A 19921-nucleotide genomic window follows, 5' to 3' on the forward strand; every position below is an offset into this window, starting at 1 on the left:
AAACATATGTCAAAGATGCCGAAATGATAAAATATGTTTCATGTAAAGCTCAGGTCTCATGTAAAAAGACAGAAGTAAAAGAAAAAACGTTAGTTGAAGTAATAGACAAATGATGTGTGTGGTAATGGGGTGGGGAAAATGATAAGCTTGTGCTTCATCCCGCTCCATTTTGACCATGTTGAAATGTATTTTGATTAAAGAATTGTTGTGTATGATTATGGTCAAAAGAAATAAATAAAACCTGATCAAATAAAAAGCTAAAAAAAAAAAAAAAAAGATATTTGCAAATGAACATTTAAAAAGATGAGATCATTAAAATCACACTGTTGTTATAATAAATAAAAAAAATATTAGAAAGCACAGGAATGTATAGATCTGGCAGCATTAGACTAAAGCATGATTTAATCACTTATCTTTGCATAACACATTTTTTGCAGTTAGCACAATACACAATAGCTTTTTTGACAATACCTTGGATAAAATCATTAATTTCATGTGTCACTAAACAAAGAAAAGGTTCTTGAGAGCACATGTACAAATCACAACCTTTTAATTTTCACAAAGCCCTTCATTTGAAAATCAAGTTCTGTGCTGTTGACTGGCAATTTTCACCAAATTTCAGTAACAACCAAAGCAATATAAAAGAAAGGAAAAATTATTAAAAACATGAAGAAAGGAAGATGTTAAATGGCAAGGAATGCCCAGACAGCAGCTGAAATCTCTCAGTAGCTGGAATCAGGGTGCAAACTATGGGGGCTCCCCTGAATACAAGATTTGTGAAATTTCGAGGGGTCTCAAAAATATTCACAATGTGTTATTTTGCGGTTATATGTGTGGTCTCAGTGTTGTGTAAGGTGATCAGGAATTTGTTTGAGATTGATTTACCGGAGTAAAAAGATCCCATGACATTCTATAGTCCTATAAAAAAAATTTAAAAACCATATGCTGTCCTTGGTGCCATTGTCTTGAACTTAGAGCGAATAGAAAAATGATTGTTGAAAAATTATATTTTGTATATTTAGCCCCCACAAACCCTCCCCTGCCCTTCATCAGCAAAAATGATCATTAGATGCTTCAGCCCCAACACCTACATAGACCCTTTTCACAAGACTCTTATGCATTTGACATGTCATTATATCATCTTTGCATCAATATACAAAAAAATTATTGCCACTTACGCAAGTTGTTTCTAATGCAGCATCTGTGGGCAGGACAGTAAATTTAACATTGTTCTCTTCCCTGGCTGCTGTTGTTAGTCTACACTGGAAGTATTGATAAAACCATCATGGGTTTTACTTTTATTATGTGAGCAAATGTGCTTGTAAAAAAAAAAATTAAGTTTACCCAACTACGATAATTTCCGCTGCAGAAAAACCCAGAAATGTGAAAAGGATTCAATACCAGATGATGAAGATAAAGCATGAGTGGACATTTTAGCAAGACAATGACCCTAAATACAACAGAGGAAACTCAAGACACTGGTTTCAGACAAATAAAATAAAGCTTCTAGAATGGCCGACCCACACACCTTAAGATCAATCTTAACACTTTTATATTATTCTTAAGTTAAAATAAATTCTGCTATGCAAACAATTATATTTACATGTATTTTTTTTTAAATGGTACCTTTTTCTTCAAATTATAAAAAAACAAACTACTCTAAATTACATTGTATATTATTAAATATGTAAGAAGTGTCATTGGTAGTTTAAAATTATAGCTAAACAATTGTAACTATTATTTAACTATGATTAATTATGTATATACTTATAATAAACACAAACCATATACTACAACCAAACTCAGAAACAGTTTTGAGGAAGCTTGTCTTCTCGTCTAAACAAGGCTGATGTGGGATCTGATTCATCCCTTCCTGAATGTAGCCTAAACGAATACACGTCCAATAAATTGATAAAAAATTTAGAGCAAGTCAGTAACTATAGTCCCATAAAGACGTAACAGAGTCAGTAAAGTATACTGTAGGTATGCCAATCACCGTTTAAATGAATGTTCATCGTAACAAAACAGCACTACAAACACACGTGGTGATGCATATCATGACTTACGCAGCTGTACCTGAATACTTATCTCAATACATAGGCGCTCGGTATTATTTTGCCTCTACATGGTGGTAAGTGTCACATAAACAAGATTTTATTCGGCTAACGTTAGCAAACAGTCGCTATGTTTACATAGACGAAGCGCTGATATCATGCACCTGTTTCTCGCTCTCCATGCAGAGACCGAATCATGTGCGCATATGTAAATGGAAAATGGTTAAAATGACTCTTTATGAATGTGTTTTAATTTTACACACCAGTATCGAGATGTTCTCTGCTGTTTTCTTCCATCATCCTCTCATAACAACCACTGGCTGGCGACGCTGAAGGTGCGTTTCCAAGACGACGGCGTACTGCGCGCGAGAGGAAGGATTTGACGTAGCACGAAAACGGCACAGCTCCCCCAGCCACACGGATGTCTTTTCACACCGCACCAGCTAATGTTATGTGTAGCCCTATAAAGCGTTCAAAGCGTAGGAAATGTCAGGTGTTAATATAGTCATTTAGTAAGTGCTGATAAACCAAGAACTACAAGAGAGATAAGTGATTTTGACCCTTACATAGAGTGGATTTACCCTTAATTTTTTAACTTCAATTAGGGAAATGGGCAATATGAAAAAGAGTTATTATGACTCTGAACTGACCTTCTTTCTTTTTTTATGCATATAATGCTCTTAGATATTAGTAAATAATCATAAAGAATATTCTCAAAATAAGAGACAAGCTAATAAAGGCATTTTGAAAGATGATTTGCGGATTTATTTTTTTATTTATTTTTATTTATTTTTTTTGTTTTGTTAAACCATCTATACATTATTCCAACAGGCTTTTGTTAGAAAATAAGTAGGCTACTGTATACTGTAGGTGTTAGGTCATGGAGTACATGTATGCGCACATAGCCTATATTTTTATACTTTTACATGTTTGTATATTTTTGTTATTATTATTTTGTTTATAATTTTTCATTTTATGTATTGACTTAATTTTTTACACAAGGTTATCATTTATAACAAGTTATCATTTATAACAGAAACTGTTTTGGCCTTTTGCAAGACTGCATTTAGTGGGCACATCAGAAAAAAAAAAAATCCTGTTGTCGTGTGAACCCCGAAAACAAACGCTTTTGAAAACTATCCCTCATTTTTCATTACGTGACAGTCATGCAACTTCTCCTCAGCTTAAAGCAAGATGGCTGATGTGGAACATCATGTAAACCTGGGGTGCCCAAACTCTGTCCTGGAGGGCTAGTGTCTTGCAGATTTTAGCTCTAATCTTGCACACCAGCAAGATTATTTTTAGAAAGCCTAGTAAGAGCTTGATTAGCTAGCACAGGTGTGTCTGATTAAGGTTGGAATTAAACTGTACAGGACACCGGCCCTTTTGGCACCGCACCGCTGATGTAAGCATATAGATTTCAGTTTCATACACTGCAAAAACTGCTTTTCTTTCTTAGAATTTTTGGCTTGTTTCTTGTCCAAATATCTAAGTATTCTTAAATCAGTATTATTTTCTACACGAGGAAAACATATTGTCTTGTTTTAAGAAAAAAAATACGCCAAAATATTGTTTTCCTTAAAACAAGCTAAATAATCTGCCAAAGGGGTAAGCTAAATAATATTGTTTTTCGTTTTGACATATACGATTAGTTTTCTTACCCCAATGGCAGATTATATTGTTTGTTTTAAGGAAAAACCCACTTAACTTTGGTATATTATTTCTGAAAACAAGCAGTGGTGTGAAGTAACAAATTACAAATACTCACATTGTTTCTCAGAAATTGTAATTTACTAAGTAGTTTTAAAAATGTGTACTTTTACTTTCCATTGAATGCATTTTTAGTGCTGTATCTGTGCGTTTACTCCACTATTTTCCTTAAAACTAAACAAACTAAGGAACTGAGAATTAATGAAAAAATGAATGAATGAACAAAGAACCAAATGAAGGAAGGAACAAAAGAATGAAGGAACGAAGGAAGGAACAAATGAATGAAAAAGCAAAAGAACATCCAAATGAATGAAGGAAGGACAGAACAAACAAACAATGGAAGGAAGGAAGGAAGGAAGGAGGAAATGAATATGGGAAGATCACTAAATGCACTACAGATTGTTACGTTTATGCATCCCTGCACAAATTGCATGTAAACACATCAACTTTTTCACAGCTTAATATTTAGTACTCACTACTCTTAAATACTTTTAAAATGGCTATTTTTACTTTAAATAATATTTACCACACATACTTTTATTCTACTTGCACTACATTTTTGGGCAAGTATGGTACTTTTACTCGAGTATGATTTTTCAGTACTCTTTCCACCACTAAAAACAAGACAATTGTTTTGCTTGTCTAGAAAATGCTTCTTGGTTTAAAGATTTTTAGACATTTGGACTAGAAACAAGACAAAAAAAAAATAAAATAAAAAAAGAATAAACATTTTTTTTGCAATGGATACTTTAGATTGTGTCATTCAGAAGATACAAATAGTGTTTGCAAAAACTTGGGTAAAGATGAGCTACATGGAAAATGATTGAAAACACTATGGACAAAAAACATTTTACAAATTAATTATAAATCTTATATTTTTTAATGTGGGAGGGGGGTGTCCGGCTTGGGTACCACAGGATCCCATCTCTGTTATTCGCAGACGATGTTGTTCTGTTAGCTTCATCAAACATGGACCTTTAGCATGCTCTGGGATGAGAATAAGCACCTCCAAGTCCGAGGCCATGGTGCTCCACCGGTAAAAGATGGTTTGCCATCTCCAGGTTGGAGGAAAGTCCTTACCCCAGGTGGAGGAGTTCAAGTGTCTTGGATATTTGTTCACGAGTGAGGGAAGGATGGAACGTGAGATTGACAGGCGGATTGGTGCAGAGGCAGCAGTAACGCAGTCGATGTACAGTACCAGTCTGTTGTGGTAAGCCAAAAGGCCGAAAGGAAAAAGCTCTTGATTTACCAGTCAATCTACATTCCTACTCTAAACCATGGTCATGAGCTTTGGGTCATGAGGGAAAGGACAAGATCTTAAATACAAGCAGCTGAAATGAGTTTCCCTTTACAGGGTGGCAAGGCACACCCTTATAGAAAGGGTGAGGAGCTCTGTCACCCGGGAAGAGCTCGGAGTAGAGCTGCTGCTCCTCCACATTGAGAGAAGTCAGCTGAGGTGGCTCAGGCATCTGTTTCAGATGCCTCCTGGACACCTACATAGGAAGGTGTTCCAGGCTTGTCCCACTGGGAAAAGGCCTCGGGGAAGATCCAGGACACGCTGAAGGGACTATGTCTCTCGGTTGGCCTGGGAACAACTCGGGATCCCCCCGGAGGAGCTGGTGGAAGTGTCTGGGGAGAGGGAAGTCTGGAGTTCTCTCTTCAACCTGCTGCCCCTGCGACCCGGCCTCAAAAAAAACTAATAAAAAAAAACTCAAGAAAATTAATGAATGAATATTTTTTCATATTAGTGTAGATATTTGTGTACACCTGTCCTCATAGTTTATGGAATTAAATCCAAGCTATAAACAAGCTGCAAGTAAAATAAATGTTTATTACAAAGACTGCATTTGATGCAAATGTTTATTTACCACAAAAAAATTACTGCGTGTCATCAAGGCAACATTCAAATTCACAATAAAGTGGCAGTGATTTTACGGCTTGGTGTTGGATATTTCAAATGACCACATTCACTATAAGATTTCAATTGCTCTGACCTTCACAGTGATTAGGATATAGTGACGCTCGCTTTTGAGTTTGAATTCACTCTCTAGAGCCTTAATAATAAAAAAACACTCAACATTTTGGCCTTATGTAAATATGAAAAAAGGAGAAAAATATTATACCTGATATTATATTCAACCTAATATCATCTTTTCTTATATTGCGGGGACAGAGATAGCCGTCATCAGTGGTCTCTTCAAGTGTTTCATATTTTAAAATTGCAATGTTCTTCGCAACTGACACAGGCTGTCTCTCAATATAGATTGATTAAAGTGTATGGATTCCAGGACAATTGGAGCATAGCCTATGCCATCAACCACAATCAAATCCGACCTCATTCATTTTCCATTAATAGTGCAGCTTTCTGATTAGCCTGCAAATGAACAACCATATGACTTGCGTTTCAGGAGGACATAGGCATAGAGACCCTCAGACACTAATTTTCAGGTTATGAGCGAAGCGGCGAGTGTCAGAAGCGGATGAAGAGAACGGGGGTCATCTTTAATAAGACAAAATTGGCAATGATTTTCTTTTTTTTCCCTGCGATCATATTTGACGGCAAACTACAACCAGCAGGGCAGTCAGGGTAGTGTGATTGTTTTTTAAATAATGAGGAATTGTGCAGCATGGTACACCCTTCAAACTGAAAATTGAAAAGCTGTCCTTCATGGTGTGTCATTCCCTAACATCTCCAATTATCTGGCTCCATGCCTCCCTGTTTATTTATTGAGACTGTCAATTCGTATTATGAATCGGGCGACAAAAATATAGATCGTTCAACATGATCCCCTCCTTTTTTCTTTTTTTTCCTTGTGCTTTTTATGTCTGCAGATATCCACGAACACCAGGCACATAGATACAGTTAAAGTCAGAATTATTAGTTCAACTGAATTATTAGCCCCCTGTACATTTTTTCCCCCAATTTCTGTTTAACTGAGATTTTTTTCAACACATTTCTAAACATAACTAGTTTCTAATAACTGATTTCTTTATCTTGATGACAGTACATAATATTTTACTACATATTTCTCAAGATATTTAGCTTAAACTGACATTTAAAAGCTGAACTAGGGTAATTAGGCAAGTACAACAGGGGTTTATTTCAGACCAGAGTTGCCCAAATTAGGGTCCGCGGGACAAAGTTGGCGCATTAACCTCTGATTTGGTCCACCATCCCATCTGAGAGGAGAGTGAGACTGATGAAGAGGGTTGGGGTGTTTTATTGCTGAGCCACAAAAAAAGAAAACTGAAGTTTAATGTTTCATTTAAATAAATCTGAGATATTAAAATGTCACTTGACATACACAGGACTAGGCAGAAGAACATGGCGAGCAAAGCAAGGCAAAAAACTAGCTTAATTCCATTCTGCTATAAATTAGATTGTTTTTGCTTTTACTGTAATAAGTTCATTTTATATATTATTACCTTCGGCCCACTAGCCTCAATGACTTTTTATTTTCTTTATTTTTATGATTTTTGGCCCTTCATAAGAAAAAGTTTGGGCACCCCTGCTTTAATGACTATTTAGACATTACACTGTGGTCTTTTATCTCTTATATAATATTTAGTACTCTTCCTAGTAAAAGCCAACATGATTATACCAGGAAATTATACTACATCAGAGATGCCCAAACTAGGGCCTGTGGGCCAAAGTTGGCCCATTGTAACCTTTGATTTGGCCCACCATCCCATCTGAGAGGAGACAGAATGATGGAGAGGATGGGGCGAACGACTTTAACACAGAGATATTCATTTTTAATTTGATGTAATTTCTTTGTTTTATTGCTGAGCTACAAATACAAACAAACTGATATTAAAGTTTTTTATTAAATGTTGTAAAGAAATCAGATTTTTAAAAATGTACTGTCACATGACAGGACTATGCAGAAGACATCTGTGAGCAAATCAAGACAAAAACTAGTGTGTTTCCATTATAAATGAAATATAAATTTCTTATTACGGAAGTAAGTTTATTATATAATGTTAAAAATAGTTCAAATAAAGCAATGTTTTCTAGTCATTTTTAAATATTATTAAATAAATTAAGAAATTACGCATAGCAACTATATTTACTTTCAGGCCACTAGCCTCAATCAAGTTTGGTTTTTGGCGCTTTATAAGAAAGCGTTTGGGCACCCCTGCTGTAGACAATCAGAAAAAAAAATGCTTAAAGGGGCTAATAATATTGACCTTGAAATAGTTTTTTTAAAAAAATAAAAACTGCTTTTATTCTACCCAAAATAAAACAAATAAGACTTTCTCTGGAAGACAAAATATTATAGGAAATATTACGAAAAATTCCCTACTCCTTATGCTGAAAAATAAATTCACAGGAGGACTAATGATTTTGACTTCAACTGTATGTGAATAAAAACAGGAACAAAAATATGTTTTAAGGAAACCAGAATCACAGCGGATATTCCTATGACAATTATGACGTGCCTGCAAAAGCAGGATTTCTTCTCCACACACTGGTACTATCGTGCGGTCTGCCAAGTGAACAGATGATTTAATGAACCCATCAATCATACAATACAAAAGCGAAGTACAGTCCACTTCTTGATCCTCCAATTTTTTAATTGGTTCCCATGAGACTCAATGTTTTTCCACATCAAAATAAGTTTTACCCCACCATTACAACCGACTCCGCAGCTAACAATCATGCGAGACGAGTGTGACGCCAACGACTAGGGTGGATTGAGCAAAACACTGGAGATAAAAATTTCTATTTGGGCAGGAGTCATCTCAAGCGAGCGCTATATAAGAGGAGTCGACTTGAGTGTTTTTGAGCACATTTCCAACATGGCCAACATGTTTTTGGTGGTGTACAGGGAAACCCTTTTTAGACGGAGCATGTTGGGACTCCACGCATGACTCCCTTGCAGTGAATGGCAGGTCATCTGCATGGAACAGACAGCACACAGGAGAAGCGGCAGGCTCTGAACAGGCTTTATGAAGACACATAGAGTCACTATGGAGACAGCAATCAGAATCCTCTTGGGATCCTGGTGGACAGAAGAGGGAGAATGAGAGGCAGATGACTCGAAAATCAAACGGCAGACTCTATGATTCAAGTGACAGCCCATCCCAGTGCGTGAGCACGTACGAACACCGTCTCCTGAACACTTTTTAACCAGGTCTGCTGCATATGATAAAATCCGATAAGGCCTGAAGGACTTGATAGAGAGAAAATGCTGTAACAGCAACAATACAATTACAGCGTGAGTAAGAAACATTGTTTTTTTTAACATGATCCTTTGGTAGTATGCAACATACTGGGTGGATTCTTAACTTTACAAGATTTGCCTTTAATTTAACCCCAAATCAGAAAAGGTTAGGACAGTATGGAAAACTCAAAAAAAAAAAAAAAAAAAGAATGTAGTAATTTCGAATTTTACCTTCACTTGTATTTCATAGCAGACAATATGAAAACAAAATATTTAATGTTTTGTCTGATCAGCTTCATTTGTAAATATTCCTCCTTTCACATTCCAAAACAAATTGTGACAGGAGCAAATTAGGGCAAGCTATTAGGTAAATTGGTTAAATAATGATGTCTTTTGAAGCCGTGATGTCAACAGGTGATTGCAATAATTCGCTTGTTAAGTATGACATCACGTGAAGCGGCTTCCGGGTCCAAGCGCCATATTAAACTGTATGGGGACATCAACAAATGGTAATAATAAACATTTACAAAGCGATGTAATAGTTTTGAAAATCACGATCGCAATAAATACATTCTTATGCAAAAATTTGGGCACCCCTCTGTGGCTGCATAATAATGTGCTTTCTTTATGATGCTGCGGTCACACTAGTGTTTGAACGCGAAATACTGTCGCTACTGCGCTGCAAAAATTGGCAGGATTAAACAAGATGATTAGACATTAAAAAAGCAAGTGATTGGTCCATGTTTTAAATTTCTGTCCAGAGAGGTCATGTTTTGATCTTTGATTGGTCTCACGCAATCATGTGATGCGATTTCACAAGTAAGAGTTCACTAAGCTTGAACTTTTCAACACAGCAAACTGCAAAACTTGCTGCACTCCACTGCGTTTCCGGGCTGACTCAATCGCGTGTGTATGAATGGAAGTCTGTGGGGAGAAAAGTGCAGCATGACTGCAGCTTAAGAAAAGATTACAATTCGGTTTCTAGAAAAAAAATTGATAATGTCATGCTTTTTAGACAGACATGCGTAGTGTAGCAGAATTGAGATGTGTGAAATTAAATTAAAACTGAAAAAAAGGCTATGAAAATTTTGGGCACCCTCTCTTTTGTATAGATTTCAAAACCTGTAGTCACTTAATGCTGATTGATGACAACACAAAATTGATTTGGGTAACTCAGACCTTAACAATCCTAACACAGGTGCAACAAGTCATGAAAAAGGATATTTAAGATAGCTGAAGATAGCTTTATTGTGAACCTGAAAGTAGCAACATGAGAACCTTAAAGGAACTTCCTAATGACCTAAAACTAGGATAATTCATCAACATGAATTAGGAGGATGCAAAAAGCTACCACAAAGGGGTTAAAATCTCTCCACAGTCAGAAATATAGTAAGAAAATGGAAGGCCACGGGAACAGTTCTGATAAAGAAAAAATGTGCTAGAACAACAAAATTGTCTGAAAGGCAAAGGTGAAGAATGCTGATTTGAAATGCCAGCAGGCTATGGCTTACAATTCTGAAAATTATCAGGGGTGGCCAAACTTTTGCATGAAACTGTATATATATGTATGTAATGTAAGACCTGCCTACTAGCACACGAGCCTAATCATTAATCGCTATAGACTGACGTTTCTCTGGGGGAAAGCTTGGACCAGACGTGTGATTTTACGACAGTTTTTGTGGACAACAAGCGTACTGGAATCTTAGCGAATACTTGCTTCACAGACAAAAAAAATATAACCACATTAAGCCTGAAATATGTATGTATGTAAGTTTTAATTGAACCCATACACTAGAAAACATATTTCTTTTAATTTTGTAAACTGTATGAAACAAACGCAAGGTACAGTCTGTCCTCTCAAATGCACATTACATGACGGCAACTACTCGAACGGCCACAAACTTGTAAACAAAGAGTTGTTGTCATTTCTGAAAGATATTCACCTTCAAAATTGAGAATTACTTCAGAAGACCAGCGCGATTTGGTTATCATTATTCAGATAATGATAATGTGTGACATGATGAGATTGGTGTAGTGATCTCTTTATTTTCGAGCGTGCATGAACATTAGCTCAGGCAACCAAAAAAGCCAATTTAGTTTGCTTTGAACGTTTAGAAACAAAATGAGACGGTAGTTGTTTAATTTCATTGGTGATTCCACACATGTAATGTAATCGTAAACTTGGCAAACAGTTTTTAAAAATTGATGTTTCCCCATTCAGACAAAATGCCCAATCATACTGGCCAAGATGGCCGCAGAGTGAAATTACTTTCCTTAAAGGGACTTTAATTCTGTCCAGCCTTTTTGTTTACATTTGAAATGTTTGAGATAAAGGATAATCCATTTTTGCAAATTCAACATTCAATTTTATAATTAGGCATTGTCCATTATTTCACACATACAATGGCTCTAAAAGGCATTTACAGCGCCTCCTGAACACGCCTCCTGTTCTTAAAATCTGATAAGGCCTGCAGAACTTGATGAAGAGAAAATTTGGTAACTGCAATAACACAATTACAGGGCGACTGAGAAAACAACTTTTTCACATGATCCCTTATAAGCACGCAACACACGGGGTGGATTCTTAACTTCATAAGATTTGCCTATAATAATATTATTCTAAATGGATTAAACATTAGGAGTTACAAAGCTGCCGCCGTGGAGGTTTGAACTGTTCTATAATAACATAAAACAAATGTGATACATTTTTAAAAAATGCCTCATGCATACAAACACACATTCTTGATGACGTAAAAGAAATGGTAGCATTCTCTCTCTCCATCTCCCTTTTTTCAGTTGGCTTTAGTCCACCCCAACAGATGGGTCGGTGTCAATAGGCTGCTATTAACTGGACACACGCCTCTCATGGGGCCTGGAGATCAGATCATACTGTACCATGCGCAGTTTTCAAAAAGAAGAAAGAAAGAAACAGCTCATTTTCCTGCAGTCACAACCACTTTCAGCTAACCTCCGCTTTTCACACTCACTAGAAACAAAACAGGCTGAAAATGACTTATTCTTGCTTGCTTTGTTATTCTGAGAGAGAAACATATGGTTTGTGGTTTGTATTGTACCTGAGTTTCTCTCTGCATCCATTGGCATAAAGATGATGATTAGGCTTTGCCATAAATTATATTATATTTAATGTGAAACAAATGATAGATAATTGTCTAACACAAAACAACATAATGAATCATAATTTCATCCACTAAACATTTCAAATGAAACATCTTGTTATAGACTAATTTAGTATGCACGTAGGAGATGATTTTTAAGTAGGATTACAGCGTTATGTGGTCATTGGCTGATGGGAATACATCTGCGAGGCTATGACTAAATCAATGAATAACCATGACCTCACGATTGCTCATCCTGCTTGAAGTTTGCTCATATAAAATTAATATAAAGGATTGTAAAAAAGCACATTTTAAAGCATTAGACAAGAATCACTAAAACCAATCATTAATAGAAAAATTTCACTGAATTAAAGCAGCAATTATGAATTATTTAAATCTGATTTGATTACGGTAACTGTATAGCATACAAAGCTGAACAGAAAATATGAATATTGAATAAGAGTCATGTTGTATAATATTCTATGCCATCCCCAAACCAAATTAAGAGCTTTTTTTGTTGACGTTTAATTATTGAGAGGACAGGTCATTAATCTCCGGGTTTCTACTGCAACGTAACAAAAATCAGCATTCATATTTCCCTCTAAAGATTTTTACATTATATTCTTTCAAACTTGAAATTGTTGAAACAATAAATCACAAAATAGTTGGTCACAGTTTACAAATAAGGTTTCAATAGTAATGTCAGGTAATGCATTTACTAATACTGGACATTACTTGTACAGCATTTATTAAACATATAGTTCAACATTTACCAATGCATTATTAAAATCCAACTTCATGCTTGTTAACATTAGTTAATGATATTAGTTAATGGTTTAGTGGGTAGCAATGTCGCCTCATAGCAAGAAGTTTGCTGGGTCGAGCCCCAGCTGACTCAGTTGGCATTTCTGTGTGGAGTTTGCATATTAATAGGTGAATTTATAGGTGAATTGAATAAACTAAATTGTTTACTGTATGTGTGTGAATGCAAGAGTGAATGGGTTTTTCCTAGTGCTGGGTTGTGGCTGGAAGAGCGTAAGCTGTGTATAAACATATGATGGATATCCCTGATTAGTAAAGGGACTAAACCGAAAAGTAAATGAGTGAATGAATGAATACAGCACCGTATTTTAACATGAACTAACTATGAGCTATTTAAGTTTCATTATCTAACATTAAAAAAGTGGGGTGGCATGGTGGCACACTGGGTAGCGATGTCACCTCACAGCAAGAAGGTCGCTGGATCGAACCCCAGCTGGGTCAGTAGGCATTTCTGTGTGGAGTTTGCATGTTCTCCTCGTGTTCGCATGGGTTTCCTCCGGGTGCTCTAGTTTCCTCTACAAGTCCAAAGACATGCGCTGTAGGTGAATTGGGTAAGCTAAATTGTCCATAGTGTATGTGTGTGAATGAGTGTGTATGGGTGTTTCTCAGTGATGGGTTGCAGCTGGAAGGGCATCCACTGCGTAAAACATATGCTGGATAAGCTGGTGGTTCATTCCGCTGTGGCAACCCCAGATTAGTAAAGGGACCAAACCGAAAAGAAAATGAATGAATAGATGAATAACTAACGTTAACAAAGGGGGGTGGTGCAGTGGCACAGTGGCTAGCAATGTCACTTCACAGCAAGAAGGTCACTGATTCGAGCCCTGGCTAGCTAAGTTGGCATTTCTGTGTGGTGTTTGCATGTTTTTTAATGTAAGCGTAGGTTTCCTCCAGGTGCTGTAGTTCCCTCCACAGTCCAATAACATTGCTATGGGTGAACTGAATTAATTAAAACTAAATTGGCCATAGTGTATGTGTGTAAATAAGAGTGTATGGGAGTTTCTTAGTGATAGGTTGCCGCTGGACGGCCATCCACTGAGTAAAAAATATGCTGGATACTTTAGCAGTTCATTCCGCTGTGGCGACCTCTGATTAATAAAGGGACTAAGCCGAAAAGAAAAAGACTAATGAATTAACGTTAACAAATACGAATACATATTGTAATAATTGCATTGGTCGTTGCTTGTTCATGTTAGTAAATACATTAACTACTATTACCTAATTCAACCTTATTGTAAAGTCTAACCAAATATTATAGCAAATTCCACAAGCAATTTTTAAGATCAGACTCCTTCATATATATATATACAACAGCTCTAAAAGCTATTTACAACAAACCACATGTAAAAATGTATAAACTGTACTATACTATACAACTAAATGTATCATCAACACCACTGCCTCAAACACAGTTTGAAACCAAGTGCCAAATGTATCTAGACCTTTCAGAATGAACCAAGGTCATGTCTCATTAGCACACAAAAGCATCGTTCACAAGCTATGTACATTCCGTTAACATTCAGTGGATTCTTTCATTAAGATAAATACCACTTGGTTTGATATTTCATTACATAATGTAGTGGCATTTATATACACTGACTTGATACATAAGAGTCTAAACGCCTTTTGGGGCAACTGCAGCTTGAAAATCGAATTCACCAATATCTTTCTCTGCTGCCATTTCAGAGAAAGAGGCATGCCCGTTTCGCAAATATCCTCCGGGAACATCTCAGGAGGGGTTTTCTCCGGCTAGGTGCCACTGGTCAAAGTTTTCCTAATGCTATTGGTCTATAAATCAGCCCTGTTCTCTGCCATACATCAAATGCGGCTGTTGCAAAGCGATGGAGGAACAGGGGGGAGCCAGGGGAGAGTAGAATGGAGGTGTGCGGGTGCCAAAGCGATCATGTGTTCCCCGCAAGCAGCAGGAGGAGAGCCGTGAAGCCAAACAGAGAGAAAAAGATGAGCCAGGAAAGGCAGATGTGCCTGTGTCATGTCTGTTATGAACAGTCTTCCCACCTTGTGGTAACACTGTGAACTGTAACTGCAGGAGAGCGTGATCGAGAAATAGAGAGAGGGAGCGAGTGGAGGGTGGGGTGGGGGTAAAGAGAGATAGAGAGAGTGAGAGAGAGGGAGTGAGTGTGAGGAAGGGAGGGAGCAAGGAAGGAGAGAAAGAGAAAGGGTTGAGGGATGGAGAGAGAGAGAGAGAGGAGTTTAAACTAAGAGCTATGTTTTGGGACGAACTAATCTGCTAGAGAGCAGTGTGAGGATCGGAACGCATTGTGCGAGCGAGTGTGTGGAGGACAGATAAGGGAAGAAGCCCGGCAGACCGACTGCTTGTTTTAATGTGCTGACTCTGGGGAGCTAAAAAAAAAAAAATATTGACTCTTCAGTCGTGCGGCGTGAGCCAGGGCACAAGCGCCACATTTAACAAGAGGTGCACCAGAAAACACGGGCGCAAGAGAGGAGAGAATACATCCAGCCAGACAGCACATATAGAGGATTTCTCCTTCCTTTTCTTCTTTTTTTTAATCTGTTCATTTTTCTTTCTTTTTTTATTTCTCGGGACTGATTCCCATTTCCAGTAAAGAAAAAGGAGCCGTAGAGCCAGGAGAACGCCAAAAAGAAAGCCCCGCAACAAAGCGACAAGAAACGAAACACCACCAACAAGATGTTTGAAATCAGCCGAACACTGAACGCTGCTTTGTTGAGCAATGAGGTAAAGGAATCGGATTTTCTTCTTCTTCTGTCACCTCACTTCTCTAAGTGTGTGTTCATTATTCCGTTGTGCGTAACGTTTCTATGTTTGATCATGCTTCTAAATGTGGCAGGTCTAAATGAATGTGCAGGGATTGAGCATTTAGGTCCAGTTAAACGGCTGCTAGCTGAAGGCAGAACCTCTTTGCTCTCCGGGCGTACTGTAATGGATGAGAGACTAGACTCGCTCTCTCTCTCTCCCTCTCCCACGCACAATCATTTCATTTTCTCATTTACTCAAAGCAAGATAGCTGTAACTGCTGAGCTTGCTTGATGACTTGCCCATCTGGGGCTTGCACTGACTGTGTGTGTGTCTGTGTGTGTGTGTGTGTGTGCAGGGTAAATGTGAACGTAAGCACTCGGCTCTTTATCACTGTGGCAGTTCAGTTTTCTCTTTTCCTTTCGCCACTTGCTTTTTCTTTAGCCTGTATATTTGGTTACCACCTTGGCTAGCATTCTGTTCTTCTCCTCTTCTCTTCTTTTCTCCTCTTCCCTGTAAACGCGCACCTCGCGAGCAGTGTCTGAAGATGATGGTAAGGTGTTCACAGAACTCGGCAGCAGCCCAGGCGGAAGGCTCCTTCCCAGGCATGGGCTCGCTGCTTTTCCCCCGAGATCCATCCAGCCAACTGGGGGCCAGGGCACTGGGGGTAAGAGGATAGACTGATGAACGAGAAAAATAGATGGCACAGTAGAACACTAACTTCATTTAGGTAAATGTGTGCAGCCCTAAGGCTTGAATTAGCCGATGTTTTCATGCCTCATTGTGTGATGATACGGCCGCCCACTAAGACTAGATCTTTCTATCAGTTAGCCAGAGAGAAATAGAAAGTGAGACAGATTGCGAGAGAAAAAGCAGCTTGTGCAAGTGTATTGTTTGTGTATTCCTGCTCAGAATGTGTTTGTGCCGTGGTGTACTGATGCCTGAAATTGAAAGTGCGCCGCGTGTGTATGTGAGTGCGTATGCTTTAAGTCATTTGAGCATAGTGCGTTTAGATGGCTAAAGGACAGATTCTTTTGCACGTTCGTTTTGTTTCGGGTGTCATTTGCAATTTTATACAACTTTCTGAATGTGTGGTGCTGTGCAAAACATATGCCTGGATATTAACAGTCAGTTACAAGACTATCTCAACTTAAACAATATGCCAGTGGCTCTGCTGTGTTTCTTCTTTAATTTGTAGCATCAAAAATAAAACTTCAGTTTCATTTCTCCACTGATAGGTGGCCTAACTTGCAGATAAATAGCTGGCTAAGGCTTTTCCTGATTATAATAAATGTGTTTTCACTTAAGTCTGGAGCTCTGATAGTGGGTATTCATCCTTATGTTCTCATTCAGTCATTTTTGATCTTCTACTACAGTCTTGGGGGGGAAGAGAGATGGCTGTATGGGAAAGCCCTGGCTGGCTGGCTGGTGCTGTAAGCGCCGGTCGGTTAAGAATAAATCCCTGACTTGGTGCATTAAATCGACACGAAACTGTGGGTGTCTAATCTGTGATGGGCTCTCGTTCCTCGTCTCCACAAAACAGGATCAGCCTGCCTGCCTGGAGCCGCACCACATTCTCACACAAATCAGACTCATACTGACAGCACTGGAGCTCCTCTGCCAGTGAACAAACACACACACACATACACTGCGATCGCATGCAGCTGGATGGTTATAGGCAGAGAGAGCAGGTTTTTAAACCCTTCTTTGCAACCTTTCTGAGGTGTGTGAGTGTGTACACACTCGCCTTTAAATCCTCCGCAGCTCAGGGATTTGAAACATTTTGAATATTCATCCTGGTGATTCTCCAGCTCTAAGAAGACAGAGAAAAGAAACAAGGCATGTAAAGTCACAAGCACAAATGCTGTCATATGAACTACAAGCAAATCTGCAAAATCACTGTCACCTAGAAAATTTGTCACTATTTAGACGTAAAAGCGTATGCAAATTTTCACATTTAATTCAGCTTAGTGGCAGGGATGTGTATGCGTCACTAGTCATTGGAAATCGTCTGACTGCGTAAAGTCTAATACTGGATTTTTCACATTAGTAGAACACCTTTTATTAAAGATAAAGATGCCTGATGAGAAACTGAGCTTCTCTTGGTTGCTCTTTCTACCTCAACAGACTGTAAACAGACTGTCTTAATGCTCTACTTTTGTGTTAAATATTAACAATAAAACTCTGAAATGACTGATTCAAATTTTTTACTTTTACGATCATTGTACATTTCATGTGAATATTTATATTTGTCAGTTGGTTTGTATTTTGCCATTACATTAAAACAACAAATTGTGCTGTTTATTTATTTAGGGTCAAGAAAATCTTCTAAACTCTACAAGTCTGCTTTTTTTTCTTGTTAAAAACTGCATTTAGTACTAACATTTATCCGCAAACACACAACTCACATTTCAGATTGTAATTAACCAGGTTAAATCAGACCATCGTTACAGTGATTAATTGTGCCTTCATTAACTGAAGCCAGATAATTTGCATACATTAAATCATTGTACAGGGAAGAGGTGCAGGTCTATCTAGGCTTTTATTTTGGGAAACAAGAGAATATATCCTCCTTTCTAGTTCTCTCTCAGTATTTTTATTACAAGCGTTTGGTTACTCAGACATATTGCTGAGAAAAACGACTAGAACGTTCCATCTGAATGCAGCATTTTCAATTATATTTCTATACGCGCAGCATGTGTAGAATTCATACATCAAAGTAATGATTGTATTTTATGATTAAGTAAATCAATCAAGCACTGGAAACACTCGGAGCTACATACAAAGATGTTTTCACAAACATGAACTGACATTAAAAGCCAAGCGCAATCATCAGAAGCGATGGATCACTAACTCTGAAAACACTCTACCTATAAACAATCTGGAGTGACTGCATAAATATAAAACATTACGTTTGTCTAGCAAAACAGAACAGTAGTTATGTTTGATTTTGGTATCCTCCTCCTGCCAAGCACTCTCATGGGTTCTCGAACATCCAGAAGACATAGAAATGATTTCTAATCATGGTTAATAACTGCAGTGTTTTTTTTAATTAAGCATGACACATTGCCACTCGAGATACTGTGCTAAGCAGGACACGGTGTGATTTCCAATTATAGAACATTTTCAAGCATTCAGCACAAATGATGAAAACCTCTGAAATAGCGCAAAAAGTACAATTACGAGAAAAACGGCATGTTCCAAAGAAAAATGCGTCTGACTCCATAGGGTTTTCGGGTATAAATCCAAACACATGCAGATTTGCTAGATTAAAAATCTCTGATGATGATTGGAGATGCTGTTCATGTACACACATACGCACTCCAGCAGGCCAGGGGTTACAGCTGCTCTATGTCAAATGTTGGTGTGCTGGCTTTCTAACTTCATTTTCAGCCATTTCTGAAGGTTACGTTCGCTCCTAAATTCGTTGGAGGGAGCTGAGAAACAAACAGAGATGAGGGGGAGAGGAGAGGGAATTGAAGAGCGATTGGCAAATGTCTGTTGGCAGTGCGAGAGATAGGCAGGGTCATCTCTATTTCACAACAATGATTAGCTCTGCCCATCTGCCGGCTCGACAGGCTCCTCCTGCTGTGATTGCAGTGTTCTCTGTTCAATGTAGCCCTGGAAATTAGTTCATTTGTGCTGCTCAACCCCAGCCTAACTGTACTGAGAACAGGTGCAGCATTCTACCCCCGCACAAAGCCGTAGCGAGCGTGTGCGAATCCTCTACAAGAGCAGCCGAGCAGCAAGTAAAGCAGACTCATCAACTGTGAAAAGATTCACATCTCGCAACACAATAGCGGTAGATTGCAGTGGATCAACTTCCTGTTCAGAAATAAGAACCTTTTTCTCCTGCTACTAGAATGTCTCTCCTTGCCGAGTTATTAGCGTTCACCTTCGGAATTCCGACTTCAATACCTTTTTACCTCTGTGTATATTTAGCCAGCTACAAAGCTACTGTTGTAAACCAAATATGACACTAGCACTTTCCTGCTGCTGAGAATTTTAAGTGCTCCCCATCAATATTCTGTCCGGATTTAATTTCCGACGCCTCAGTCAAGGACAGCCTCAGTCCGTGATTCTGTGCTAGTGTGGAAATGGCAGAGCCATCGCAGAGAAAGATCTGGAGCCCTGCAGCTTCAGAGGATGCCACTATTGTCAGGGCGCTTTGCCATTTTGGAAGAAAAGGCCGCAAGAATGAGCTATTTAACCTGTGGGTCACTCAACGGTCACTGCGCACACATGCACAAGGCATTCACCAGAGAATTAGCCACCTTGCATTGCTCAAGCACGCACGTGTGTGCATGTATAAACGAT

The 19921-nt window shown here is 38.2% G+C and overlaps 2 protein-coding genes and 1 long non-coding RNA gene across 32 annotated transcripts in view; 1 reads left to right on the forward strand and 2 right to left on the reverse strand.

Annotated features, from left to right (window-relative positions):
- Positions 1-2399, reverse strand: part of agbl4 (AGBL carboxypeptidase 4) — a 680504-nt gene extending 678105 nt beyond the window's left edge. For 20 of the 21 annotated variants that reach the window (XR_015497064.1, XR_015497066.1, XR_015497062.1 and 17 more), the window contains 1 exon segment: positions 2318-2399. Coding sequence is in view for 3 of the 21 variants with exons in the window: in XM_087263312.1 (XP_087119438.1) it covers positions 2318-2354 (37 nt within the window). In the remaining 18 variants the exon portion in view is untranslated. 21 annotated transcript variants of the gene reach the window in all.
- A 5708-nt stretch (positions 2400-8107) lies between these two features.
- LOC147835547 (uncharacterized) lies at positions 8108-9286 on the reverse strand. The gene is made up of 2 exons (XR_015497698.1): positions 9164-9286; positions 8108-8770 (listed from the first exon to the last, which is right to left on the reverse strand). It is a non-coding gene; the product is annotated as an uncharacterized LOC147835547 (long non-coding RNA).
- A 5826-nt stretch (positions 9287-15112) lies between these two features.
- The window catches only part of elavl4 (ELAV like neuron-specific RNA binding protein 4), a 111774-nt gene continuing 106965 nt past the window's right edge, over positions 15113-19921 (forward strand). For 6 of the 10 annotated variants that reach the window (NM_001244600.3, XM_087262753.1, XM_087262749.1 and 3 more), the window contains 1 exon segment: positions 15113-15586. In NM_001244600.3, coding sequence (NP_001231529.2) covers positions 15539-15586 — 48 coding nt within the window. In that variant the 5' untranslated portion in view covers positions 15113-15538. 10 annotated transcript variants of the gene reach the window in all.

This window comes from Danio rerio, chromosome 8 (assembly GCF_052040795.2).
Source record: "Danio rerio strain M-AB ecotype USA chromosome 8, GRCz13ab, whole genome shotgun sequence".
NCBI classification, from domain to species: Eukaryota; Metazoa; Chordata; class Actinopteri; order Cypriniformes; family Danionidae; genus Danio; species Danio rerio.